The sequence below is a fragment of the Chenopodium album genome, chromosome 25 (assembly GCF_948465745.1).
Source record: "Chenopodium album chromosome 25, dcCheAlbu1.1, whole genome shotgun sequence".
Lineage (NCBI taxonomy): Eukaryota > Viridiplantae > Streptophyta > Magnoliopsida > Caryophyllales > Amaranthaceae > Chenopodium > Chenopodium album.
The window spans coordinates 15,394,199-15,408,568 of NC_137858.1; the positions used below are offsets into that span (position 1 = coordinate 15,394,199).

Below are 14,370 nucleotides of genomic sequence, written 5' to 3' on the forward strand. Positions count from 1 at the left end.
ATGGTAAGAAATGTACCATTCGCGGAGCACAGCTGCTCTATCTCCTTGAGGCTCTAGAATGAATCGAGTTGACATAGTAGTGCTCAAAATGAATCCTGCAGTAGTGCTGTCTGTTAATTCTTAAATTCATAGTGCATATCTAGTGTTGCAAACTTGAATGGTAAAAGTCTGAAAGCAATCTACCTCTTGGTGTGTTCTGAGCTCTAAGAGAAGTAAAGCCTACAACATTGAATCTGTCAGCCCAGTTATTCAGTGCATTGCAGTCATTGATAGCAAGATCATTCCATGCTGAAATGGTGATAGACTGGTCATGGCTGTTACATAGGTTTGAGAGTATATGTGAGCATAACAGTCAAGTAATAAGTGATAAGACTTATTGAAAGTTTAAAAGCAACTGGCTAAAAGTGAGGTGACCTTGTATCAGTGACAACTATCTCACGAACTGGACTCTCACGTCCATGTGAATTAGAAACCATGCGTGGCTGTTCTTCGACAAAGAGAACTACCACGACAACATCTAAAGCCAAGCAATGTAATCAGAATTAAGTTAGAAAATAAACTACATAGTGTGGTATAATAGAATCTGCAAGTAGTAAATTAACAAAGGGAAGAATACCAAATCTGCTGTCTGGGTCAGCTGTCCTTGGAATAGCTGACAGAGACTGATATTTGGGAACAATAGGACCATCTTCAGGGTTCAACCTCTGCACAACAGTCTGCTGTCCAATAGTCATCTGGAATGGAAGTTCTTCAAGGTTGAACTTGAACTGATCATCCACAGCAGCTATGGGAGCCCTGGATATTTCATATTGTCCAGTGGGTTTCAGGATCTCTTCATATGCCTTGATCTGTTCACCAAAAAGAGCGCAGCGCATCTTGTTTTTCTATGAGTCATACAAAAGCAACATAATGTATCTTAATCTCAAAGAATAACATATGGTTGGACTCAAACACAGACAATACCATGTAGTTAATGTTTAATTGCAATTGAACACTTAAGAGCAACTTTGTTATGGCATTCATATTTAAATATACCTATAAATCGTTGATCAGATGAAACCTTGTACAGATTTTATACTATTTGTCCTCTCTCGTTATACACTAAGTACCATATTATGGAATGGATATAATTAACTAATAGGACAATGCTAAATATTTCATGCTCCATATTATATTATTATATCATGACCTATGCAACAATGTATCAAAATAAAGTTTTTTTTTTCAGACAGCTATATATAAATGGAAGCTGAAGGGTAAACAAAATTTAAAATACAGTAACTCACTTTCTCATCTTCCATGATAAGTGTTTGGAAGACTAATCCAGGATTTTTTGGTGATTCTCGGGGACGGCCTTTTTCAGCAACTTTAACTCTGACTTTGTAATCTTTGCTCTGAGTATTGAGCTCATCCAAATACACTGATTCAAGCTTCATATTGTATATCAACTACAGTCCAGAACAACCCAGTTTTAGTAATAATACAGTTATATAGATAACTATGAAATAGAGTTGTGTATAAGGCATACATTTATGATGAAGAATTATGTGTTCTGATCATACATGAGCAATGCTACATATGGTGGTCTTACGAAAAAGGACTATGCAGATGATTCAAAGGGTATGTAAGTTGTTAAATTCATTACATGCAAGATAACAAAACATTTACTGAAATTTCACAAATTCAAAAACTTCTTAGTAGTAGCTTATAGTGTTGGATGCAAAGTATGATTACATGCAAAAAAGGGAGTATGTTTTCAGACCAACTATATTATGTGTTTTTCAATATCTAATCAACAGCTCCATACATTCTGGTCTGTATTTCATGCAGAAGATTCTTAAGCTCAGAATATTCTATATAGATGGTACATAGTCATAAATGTTCATGTAAAAATCCATTAAAGAAATAATTTTGCAGCATTTAATAGGCAGAATCTATTAAAAGGTATTAACACTATGCAGGAAATATTCTATAGACAGTTTCTTAGAAAGCAGAATATAATTGACATGCAAGATGCAAGCAGTAAACATCCAAGTATCTGCATTTATTACAAAAAACGGATTCTGTAATAGATGTAGACTATTTGCCTAATCTAGCATGCATTTATTCTTGTTTTGTTTTCCATCTAAAGGTTTACAGATTGAATGGTTATTATGCTTACAGAAGAAAACAGATGCTTAAATTGAATATGCAGTACAACAATGGTATAAAGAATTACATTTTAAAAAAAAAAGGGCTTTAGAGATAAGAGTACCTCAAGAGAGAAAGTGAATCTGAAAGATGGAAAGGTGATTTTTGGGCAGAAGTGAGGTTGCTATTTATAGTTAAACCAAAAGAAATAAATGTAGCAGCTAAGTAAACTAATGAATAAGCTTGCAGCTGAATCAAATTGGAACAGTAACATGACCATACTTTGAAGCAGGTCGAACAGTAGCATAGTACATTCTAAGTTTTTGACAGATAATGAATTCCTCTGCTTACAAACTTTGGTTACGGTTTTGCTATGCTTTTTTTTTGCTGTTGTTTACAACTACTATTGCTGAAATCTAATCCATTTTCTGATTGCCTTTTGTACTTGCTATTTTTCTTTTGCCTTTTTAATTAATTAATTACTTGAAAGTGGGCATTGGTCACAAAGTTGGACAAGCAATGTCAAGTCAAAAAGTGAAAAAGTATGGTTTGCAAATCTTTAGTTTGCTAGATTTAAGGGAATGGTAACATATATAAACAATATAATAATAGAAAACACATTTAAAGTTTTATGAGTTATGATTTTGAATGGTTGTGAAGTCATGTACTATAAAATGCATGTCCTTTTAAAGTTATAGTTTTTTGTTTGTTTGTTTTTTTTTTTTTTTTTTTTTTTGTGTGTGGCTTTTTTACTATCAAAGTACAAAATGATAAGTCATTTAAGTAAACTATTTTAATAGTAATGTTGACCATATGTACTACTTACTTCTATAGTAAGTCTAATGTTCATTTCTCATACAATGCAATTTGTGAAATAGGATAGTTGTGATATATGGAAATAGTCTAAACTACCCTTTAATTCATAGGTGGTGTAGACTAAGAAGTGGCCATGTGATTGATTATCTACTTAACCGAGCAAAAAATATTAGCAGTCCTTTTTTTTTTTAAAAGATGCATGAAAAATACGATAAATCAATAGGCACCTGAAATCAACAATTATGGCCCAATGTATGGCATCGGTTAGTTAATTAACAGCTTTAGTCATATTTTTAAAAAAAGTGCATCTACTACGCTTACATGTATTCACACATGTAGAAAGGCAATGTTCACAATCTTGTATATACAGTTTATAAATGAAATTTCCTTATATGACATATGCTTATAGTCGAAAGGAATCGACAATGATACTTGTTTTTTTGGATCGCATACAATTGGATACTCATAAATGCCACATGCACATTGGTAAAACTAAATACTCATCCGTGAGGACAATGGCTGTTTTCTGCATGTAGATTTATAGATTTTGATTGGCAAAGAATAGTGTCACATTGTATCCAATTGGGTTGTTAGGGTATTCAATCATAGTTGTTGCCATTAGTTCTACATCTACGTGCCTATAATGCCTAAAAGAATTATCCAGTGATTTCTGTCCTATGCAAATCATAATTTGCACATATTCTAATCCTGCAATCCTAATAATTTTTTCATAAAGTTTTGATTTGTAGAACATTTTAGGGTAGTTTATATGAGCATTTGAAGTCATAACTTTGAAGGATTAATAATTTGATGTCCTGTTTAAAAAAAAAGTCACATATAAGTATAGGCAGGTAGTTCTCTGTAAAGTCTATTTATATAAATGGATGGTGCCTTGAAAGCTTGAATAAGAATTCGTAGAATTCACTTCGTATGTAATGATTTGATGCGTATCCATATCCTCAATCATTCAATTAACTATTCGTAGAACTATACATGTGCTAATCCATGGTAGTGTATATTGAATAATTACAACTGTAGTTAGATGTAAAGATGACAAATGAAATAAGCTATCATTGGTAAATAAATGAGGAAGCTAAAGGTATCAACTGCATACAACATGTAACTACCTTAATAAGCTATTTGTTTCATGTTTGTTTACCATTTTACTTTCAATTTTGCCTAAAAGAGCCGAAAATGATTAAGGAACATATAGCAGAAATCTTGATATACTAAATAGCCTAAGTTTGTAGCCTTGTTAGAGCTAAGGAACATATAGCAGAAATATTGATATACTAAATAGCCTAAGGTTGTAGCCTTGTTAGAGCTACGTATGATATAAACATCTAAGTGTCCATAAATAAGCTTATGAAATTATCAATGTGATACTATTTGTAAAAATATCACTGCTTATCCATATCATCAGTGGTATATTAAGTATAATGCATGGAAAAATCTTATAAGATAGTCTTCTTTCTGCAATGATTGATTGACAACACATAATGTACACAAATGATTTAGTAGATATTAGCATATGGTGCAGTTCACATGGCCACAGTTAACAATTAGATTCTTTCAAGGACTAAGTATAAGAGCTTGACTGTCAAGGGTATCATATATTATATAAAGGGAGGGGCTAAGGCATCATGAGCACCCAACTCTAAGTACTTGTTGTTTATACCTAGCTCTGAAGAGAATGGTAAGCACAGTCCATGTTAACTATGTCAATTTTGTTATTTGCAACTGTGTCTCAACCAAGTATTTCCTTACCTTTATCTAAATCCTTGACTTCTCTTGATATTAGGCTGAAACAAATTCTATTATGAAATGGATACTGAGAATTGAAGAAGACCACAAAGATATGGCAGTATGCATCTCTATTTGCTGTTATTACATTCAGTTATATACATGTGTATGGGTATATACTGATCTAACTAATTACTTGTGTTTTTGTTATGGTTCAGGAGATACCTGTTGTTTTCTATCACATTCTATACAATCAATGTGGTGCAGCTAAAATTTTTCGTGGCAGTGATGGACCAGCATGGGATATTGTTATTAGACGCACTAAATCTGGAAATATGATTACTGGAATGTATGTTGAAGGAGGCTGGAAAGAGTTCATCTCGGATAATGATATCGAAGTTGGAGATACTTTGATAATGTACTATAAAGGCAGAAGAGTATTTCACACTCAAATTTTTTCATATGATGGTCATGATAAAACCCATAATGGTATACCAGTTACACAAACCATAGTCACTCGAAGAAGGCTTCCATTGTCTGTTGCAGAAATGGAAAATCACTTGAGGCTAATGCAGCAACAACGTCCCGAGCCATCATTTACATATATGTTTGATGTTCGGTCCATATTCCAAGGAATTATTGTGAGTTTTAGAGTCAGTAAACTGTATATCTGTTTATATTTTATGAATACATGTTCACCATATTTATATTAGCAGATATCTAACTACTGGTTGTTTGTAAAATATACTTTTGAAAAGGTTGTCCCAACTCCATTTGCTACAATGCATTTCTGGACAGCAGATCCTTGCACGGCTGTTCTTCTCCGTCACAGAAGGGACCAATGGTGTGTTGATTTGCAAGTGAATAGGCAAGAAGGTAGCATCACATCATGTGTACTATGCAATGGTGTGAATATGTTTTATGAACACGTGTCTGCCGTGTCTGGTTTAGGTGCTTTAGTGGTTTACCGAACAGGTTTTCCTCTCCTATTTGAGGTGGTGCTTGGACCAGCATAGCTTTTCAGTCAGACCTGCTGTCCAGTTCATATGCTTGTCTTCTGCACTATCATGAACATGTATCCTCTGTAATAGTTGAGTAAGTGATAATAAAAGGGTTATGTATTCACTAAAAGATGTAGATCTGTGGGTAGCCAATGCTTGTATCTACATTGGAAAGACTACGATCTGTTGTATTTGTAAAATAATCTTGTTCTGCAGAATTATGTTCTATGTATTAAATAAGTTAGTCAATCATTGTTAGATTCACAGGGAAGCACCACCAAAAGAGGCTATTTTGTAATCTATGCAAACTGTGCAAGATGTAGACATGGGTCATGTAACCCAGAATCACTATCCTAGGCTGTTTTTCATTTGTTAAACTTCTTCTAAAAAGAGCACTAATATTCTAATTTAAATCCTGCTATGCATAACAATTCTAACTAAAGAAGTTCAATGTGACCTTGCTACCATATATCCTTGGATGTTTTTATTTTGTTTCTCTTTTTTGCTTCTTGTTCCTTTTTTAAATAAATTTTCTTTTTGTTGTGTTAGTTTTCTCATGCAATCTGCTGATTTAATATATATTATTGTTTGGTGCAGGTATGATAGAATAATAACAATAAGGCCATGATATATATGATCCTGTATTCAGTTTTAATTATAAGGTAGCATCAATATGTGATTATATATAAGTAAGTGCATGCATCTTGAAACATTAAACTTGACCAAAAATTAAAAGGTGATTTCCATGTCTTGTATTGACTGAAGTGCATAGAAAGCATTGTTTCATTTTCCAAGTAAGTTTCAGATTCAACCAATAACTTTTTTATAGACATACAATTGTGAAACATTATAGATATGAATGAGGTCTTAAATTGGCTTGTTCAGAGCATGTAGGTTTCAATCAGTGTGAACATTTAACTGTTAAAGAAGCAGTAAATAATGCTGTGGGGAAAATGCTTTGAATATGGTCAATAGGTATTAATGTAATGCTAATTGTATGTACTGGCATAAATAAGTACTATGAAAGCAGTTCTTTGTGGCTCCTTTAAAAGAAGTCTGCCTTGAAGCTCCTCAAAGGCCTGCCTATGCAGATGTATCAAATTCAAAGCTGTAGAAAGCTGATTTAACACACTACTGCCATTTGTCCTTCTTTTTTGAAAGCCTGATTGCATAGTGGAGTAATCTGATTTCAATTCATCTAATCATTACTTGGTAGACTTCTATAAGGGTATTGTGAGGTTCCAATTGGTTAAGATTGGATTTTGTTATAAGTATTTAGATTCTACTTGTGTAGGCTTTTCCAATGGAAAATGCCATTTGCTGTACACATATATATATATGTACCACACTGATGCTATTCTTTTTTAGTTTTAAACTATGTATTAATCAGTTGCATGATTGCAGGGGCAATGAGTTTCTACAGGGATCTGCCAAGTTGTATGGTATTTTTCAAAGATGAGTTTGTCCGAGAGCTGGTAAGCAGAATTCATGCACATAATGTCTTTTAATTTTGTTTGAGGATAATTATATTGGTAATTTGCATAACCTTGTTGCTGTCTGCAACAATGTGTTGCAGGAATTACCGGAGGGCTGGAATACCATGCTAGCCGGTGTGCATAGTCCAGTGAAAGTCATCCGTGGGAGTAACAGGCGAGTATGGAGTGTTCAATTGCTGAAAGTGACAGAGCAAAACAGACAGTACATGTGCCTTGATTTCGGATGGGAAGTGTTTGTGAACGACAACAATATCCATGAAGGTGAATGTCTCATGATTTATTATGGTGGGAATCGAAAGTTCTATGTACGGATTTTTTCATCTTCAATGGTGGAAAGGTTTGGCTCTCATGAACCTATACAGGGCAATTTACTGAGTGCTGGAACCACCAACTCAGATGCTAATATTCGGGAATATTTGGGAATTGGTGATAGGCTATGGTTCCCGTTTGTGGTCACACCAGCATGTCTTCAAAGAGATTATCTGGTTTGTAGATTCTCTGCCTTGCTTACCCTATAAAAGTTATTCATTTACAACCTAAAGAACATTGTACTGACTCTAAATTTAAATATGTGCAAGATATTCCACCTATGTTCGGTAACCAAGTGTTTTCTCATGTTGAGACACAGATAGAAATTCAGGTTCAACATGGTGACAGAACATGGGATGCTGTGGTTGAGATATGCTATAAAGACAACGGCAACATTTATAGCAGAATAAAAGAAGGGATGCTACAGGTGTACTCAAATGGAAATATAGTATTTGGAAAAACTGGAGGTGTCTTTCTGCAGAGTAGTAATCCTATTGTGCTAGAAATAGTCTTGCGCTAAATTGTAGTTATGCTATGCTTTGGAGTTCAGCTGAACTGAATCTCTCTAATGTAATGATATGCATAAGATCTATATTAATATTAGGGGCTATTTAGCATGCACATTTGATTTCAGTTTTGACAGTTTTCAGTTTTGACATCTTGAACCTAGGATACAAACTAAGACACATTGATCTGAATGAAAGCATTCAATAATGACTTACTGAGAAAGAAGTTCCACAGGCTTGGTGATAATCTCTGAATGATCTACCAAGCTCCAATCGTGTGGTCCAACGATAAGCTGGGACAGTTTTTGGCTTGTTTCCTGCAGAAAGTGATGACTGAGCATCATGCATTATAGAATCTCTAACAGTGCCTGCCAACCTTATCCTACTCCAGTCAAATACTCTAATAAAAGCACTTATATCATTTCATAGTTATTCTGATTTATATACTTAACAAACAGCAGAATTTTTTCCATGGCAATTTTTTTCTTTAATAACATATCCTAGTAGTGATCCCGCGTAAAAGAATATAAAGCAAATCCTGGCCTAGCTCAGGTCTCATATACATTCAACAACATTTTAATTATAATCCTGGCCTAGGTATATACAATAAGCATGAACAGCAATATACATGCTGATTAGGACCTAAAATGCAAGCCTTTCAATGTTGGCTGTGTACTTTGGTAAAGTTATAAGCAACTGGAAGTAGTTGTCCTCATAGAACTTCAAATGTTAGGCAAGAAAACATCTAACTCTGATTGTAACTACAAACAGCTTAATATATATCATTAAATAGAATCTGTAATCCATGTGTAGATTTTTTTTTTAAAACAAAACAAAAACAAAAGAAAACAGGAAAACATACTCTGAAGTCCTGCTCTTGTGCTCTGATCAAAGAATACATTTATGTCTCTTCTGCTATGCTGTCATGCACTATTCCTGCCAACCTCAACACTTCAAATGCAACTACATTTTTCACGGTGTTGGGTGGCTGTTGTTCTGGAGGCTTTGCATAAAAGACAGCAACGTCTGCTGCCTTTTTGGCCCTTGACAAAGCAACATACAGTTGACCATGAGAAAAACATGGCCGGGGAAGATGAATAGACACCTAGTTTAAAGTTTGACCCTGAGACTTGTTTATTGTCATTGCGAAGCTTAACTTGATGGGGAATTGTTTCCTCTCAAACTGAAAAGGATAATTCATAGATCCGGATGGTCTTAGACTAATTCTATGAATGAAAACATGATTTCCTTTGTACTGTCCTGTAGCAATTACACACTGGATAACATTTGGGAAAAAGCGTTTACAGGTAAGACGGGTGCCATTGCACAAACCAGATGAAGGCAAAAGGTTCCGTAGAAGGATAACTGGGCAATTTTCCTTTAACACCAGCTCATGAGGGCTCATTCCTCCCGGGCACAGGCTATTCATGAACTCTGTAGGATATACGTTACATGAATCGCTCAGTATGACATCAAAGCTCTTGTATGTGACAGTTGTGCCCTTAAATTTGTCTATCATGAATGCATTAATCGAGTCCACTTCATCATTTAACGGTGTCAAGATTGCTCGATTAATAAAACTGTCAGCACACAGATTACCCTGCATCATTTCAGGAAACGTTGCTTCCATTAGATCAGAAACCAAATGATCTTCTATTTCACAGTACTGAACAACTTGTTTTGGCAACTGGACATAAGCAGCTTCTGAATTCTGTAGCTCACCATTACCTAAAGCAAGCAAGAATTCAGAATATGAAGAATCCTCCCGAGCTCTAATATTTTCCACCAACTTAAATTTTATGAATCTAGGCCATAAGTATGACGTGACAATACTGATTTCCACTGCTTCTTTCATTGATCTATGAGGAACTACTGGCAAAACCTGCCTAAAATCACCTCCAAAAACAACAATTTTCCCTCCAAACATGACTTTATTATCACACACGTCTTGCAAGAGTAAATCCAAGGATTCAATATTATGTTTCTTGGCCATCGAAGCCTCATCCCATATTATCAATGACGTTTCCCTAAGCAATGCTGCTAAACTACCTTGTTTAGGGACAGCGCAAGCTAAAGAAGAATCACTATCAAGTGGAATCTTAAACCGTGAATGAGCTGTACGTCCTGAGGGTATATTTGATGCAGCAATACCCGATGTTGCTGTAGGCAATACAATTTTATTCATAAGTCGAACCTCTGCATACAACGCATTGTATAGGAATGTTTTCCCAGTTCCTCCTGGGCCATCTACAAAAAAATCACCTGGCTTTCCCTCAATCACATACTGCATGATACATGAAAAGGCAACATTTTGTTCATGGTTTAATCTAGAACGACATGTAAGGATTTCTAGAGGAATAGGAGCATCAAGAGCATCTACAATATCCTTTGTTCTCCTAATCTCAATATCAACATGAGCAATTAGGTGGTCCAACCCAAATGCGGACAGTGATTTCCCCATAGCTTCAAGGTATCCTTCAACAGAACGAACAGTCAACTGCTGAATCCTGGGAGCATTGTCAGCATACTTATGACTAATATCTTCAGACAGAAAAGGGTAAAATTTCATCCATAAGGCATGCGGATCAGTTGGCTGACAAAAAATCAAGACTGTTGCAAATAAACGACGTAAGGCATCAGGCATCTGGACCTCTGAAGCTTCACACAATGTCAAGTTCGCAATATCATCATGTTCTATTAGTCCCAACTTCAGTGCTGCATCTTGGAATGTTGGGTATATACGGCCATTTACAGTCCGAAGGCCTTTAAACGAAGTTGGACTTCTGACATTGAGTAATAACAACCTTAGGAAAAAACGTTCCCCTTCTGCAGGATACACAAATGCCAAACGTCCAACAGAAAATATATCCAGCACCCTGTCTTTCCACTGCTTAGCACTTGCATCCCATCTGTAATATTCACAAAATTCACCATATAACCGACCTGTCCCACCTTCAGTAGCTGCATTGACTGCAAAGAATTCAGTCAGCTGAGTGCGTGAACACTTAGAATTAGCAACAACAGCACGTAGTTTTTCATGAGGATGTAAATGCACAGTTTGTTCATTAGGCAAATGAACCTGTAAGGGAAGAACAGGAGGATGCATCTCAAACAGATCAAAACTAAATATTCTCCACGCTGCTTCACAAGGGGAACCCATCTACCTGACTGAAACTGACTAATTTCATCAACAGGTTTATTCTCACCAGGTACTACATTAAATGAAACCCTATCATGCCCCTTGTATACATACTTATATAAGTATTTGACTGCCTTTATTGTAGAGCAGACCTCAACATTCAGGTGACAATCAAACAGTGAGGAAAGATAAGGATTGTACGGGACAACCCACTGATTATCAAGATATGTGTTACGTATCTTCACTTGCTCCCCAGTATCGCGTCTTTGGTAGATAGGGTAACCATCTTTATTATTAGTCGTCTCATCCGAAAACTGTTTTGGATATTTACTTTTACAGGACATTACACCACCTTTGTCACGCATGCAGGGGCAATCTGGATTTAACACACCACAGGGGTCGTGCATCATATGGGTAAGCACTGTCCTTCGTAAATGATTATTAGTGACAGGAGGTATTTCAGCACACACATACTTATCATAATCAGCAGGACATTTCATCTTCCAGTCTGACTTCAAAATGATCAAGAAATGAGCATGTGGTAATCCTCGTTTTTGAAACTCAACAACATACACCATTGCAGCAACTTCACCAAATACTTGCTTTCCCAATATCTCCTTCTTTAGCAACAATAATTTGGCTCTAAAAATCCTGGCTACCAAATCAGGTCGATCCTGTGCTGTCTCACCTGGAGCTAACTCAGCTTTTATTTCAGGCCAGTTAGCATTGCAGGTGATAGTAATAAATAAATCCGGCTTTCCAAATCTCTGAACCAAAGCCATGGCATTTAGGTAGCGTTTCTTCATATCTCGAGGTCCTCCAATAAATGTTGGAGGTAAGATTACCCTGCGCCCTACATTTCGAGCAACGGTCTCTCCGCAGTCCAGTGAATCCAAAATACCTTGATATAGATCAGCCCTTATACTTTGTTGATTATTCCGAAAGTAATCAAGCCGAGTGTTCTCTATCTTCACATACATGTCAACTATATACTGCTGAAAACACCTACCAGCACGCAACAACATGTTCCCAGGCCGAATCTGCAACTTGTAGGCATAATACTCTCTTGCAGAAATGAACTTATCTGCTCTAGTATTCCTTCTACATGCTCCTGCGCATCAACAATATCAGCAGTTAGTCATAACATGGTAGATCACTAACATACAACAGTGTTCAGTTTAAGGTAGTCATATGTGAGTAAATGTACTTTTATCCTCTTCAGTCAATAACTCCTCAGCTGTGTGCACAGTGCATGACATGATTGGATCAGGCAATGGAACAGTGTTTCTTATTCCCCTATGAGATTGCTTTTTCAATCCCTGAGTCCAACCACATTCTCCACGAGGAAATAACAAAGGATACTGCAATGGGTCATAACAACCATAGTTATGATAAATTCTATGCGATACATCAGATTTTCCAGTTACCAAGATATGAGGACTTAAACTTTGGCTAGAAGAAGCGTCCTCTGGCCATATGACTGCAACATCATCTACAGCAGGTGCATTAAAAACACGTTGGTCTAAAACCGTACTTTGATTGAGAACAATTCTAGTATCCACAGTAATTTGTCTCTCCCTGAGAGATCGGAAGAACACTGCATATGGATTCTGTTCTGATACTCGCATAAGAATATCAATGATGTCTTGCCTGACCTCTTCAAAGCATTTAAGCCTATTGTTAGCCTCATTTTGCCCATCAAAAAAATACAATAGTAGATACTTCGGAGTGCCTTTATCAGGCAATAAGTCTGGAATAAAATGGTACATCTGACCATGCATCTTAAATACAAATATGCCCTTGTAAGTGCTTGCATCAAATTTCCCTCCTATAGAACTAAAAGCAAACAAATTATTGTATAACCTAGCATAAGTTCTGAAGTGAATTGCATCTTCATCCTTTGACGTAAATAAACGTTGTAGCTCAGCAGGATATTCATTTGTTGCTATCTTCACCTCTCCACCACTACAACAAAAATTCCCAGTCTCAAAAGCAAATTTTTTTGCAGCACATTTTAAACATTGTGTAGGACACGGCAATTTCAAAGAATCCATGGGTAACGACTGGCCAGACATAGCAGCAGGAATAACTGGCAGCAATACACACTTAGTTAATAGAAGTTACTTCACATAACTCACAAAAGCAATAATATAGAGTTCAAATCAATGTTAGGGCAAGTCATTCACAAACATACAATGTAGCTTTGGTTTTGAAGCAGATTTCTTTTTCTTCAGTGATGAACCACTGTACACAAAAAAAAAATCATTACAACCTGCCCATCCTAACCAATCTGTAAAACCAGTTACCAAAAATATGTACCTCTTTGATTGTGTCTGAGCCATATCATCTATGGTGCGTTTTCTCCTGGTTGCATTCTTCTGAGGTAATGGCTTACATCCATGGGCAGTACTGAGCATAGTCACAGTTCATCAAAAAAACCCATACAAAGCAACCATGTTACTGCAAAGCATACTACACCTATATAGACTACTGAAGTCACTACTAATTACCTTACAGATTCCTGGTCACCATCAGTACCATATGCAAGAGAAGAACAAAGCGACTTCGTTCTGCACATGTGGTCACGCACATTACCAAAACTAATAAACCTTACTCCAAACACACCTAAATCAACAATTGTTTACCTATCTAAATACAACTCTAACGATCCATCTAAGGGGCGATTTCTCTTTGAAAGTCGTAAAAAAGAAGGCTGCCCATCTTCTCGCTCCCTATTATAACGAAATTGTTTAAATCCAATAATTAACCTACATTACCCCTCGGGTAAAGAAATATAAATTAATCTACAACAATTACACATATAAACATTTACCCAGATGCTGATGTTTGCGATGACAAATGAACAACTCGATTAGCCCTGCTGCAACTTCTTCTTGATAAAGAAGGAATACCATATTGGCAATCCACCATGTTGTTCTAAATTCTTAGTTAATTTTCAATAGCAGAATACACATGAAACCATCCTGTAAATTAGTAAGCAATAATTATCACAAATCAAACCACATTTGCTGGTTTCCCTTTTTGTCTTGTACTTTTTTTTTTTTTTTTTTGCTAACTTGTACAGACTAAAAAAATGGCACTGATATGGTGGACTTCAGTGCATGTGCTACAATTCTATATCCAAACAATAGATATATACATTAGCATTTACAACTCAAATGTCATACAATATGTACAAAGTTCATACTACCAGAATGACAAATATAAGC

At 35.8% G+C, this 14,370-nt stretch overlaps 1 protein-coding gene across 1 annotated transcript; it reads right to left on the reverse strand.

Moving 5' to 3' along the window:
- Positions 1-8,902: 8,902 nt before the first annotated feature.
- Positions 8,903-14,071, reverse strand: LOC145613782 (uncharacterized). The gene is made up of 7 exons (XM_081668834.1): positions 13,974-14,071; positions 13,651-13,710; positions 13,335-13,549; positions 12,348-13,229; positions 11,293-12,251; positions 9,132-11,080; positions 8,903-9,044 (listed from the first exon to the last, which is right to left on the reverse strand). The coding sequence occupies exons 1-7, from the start codon at positions 14,069-14,071 to the stop codon at positions 8,903-8,905; spliced, it is 4,305 nt and encodes a 1,434-aa protein (XP_081524960.1).
- Positions 14,072-14,370: the final 299 nt, after the last annotated feature.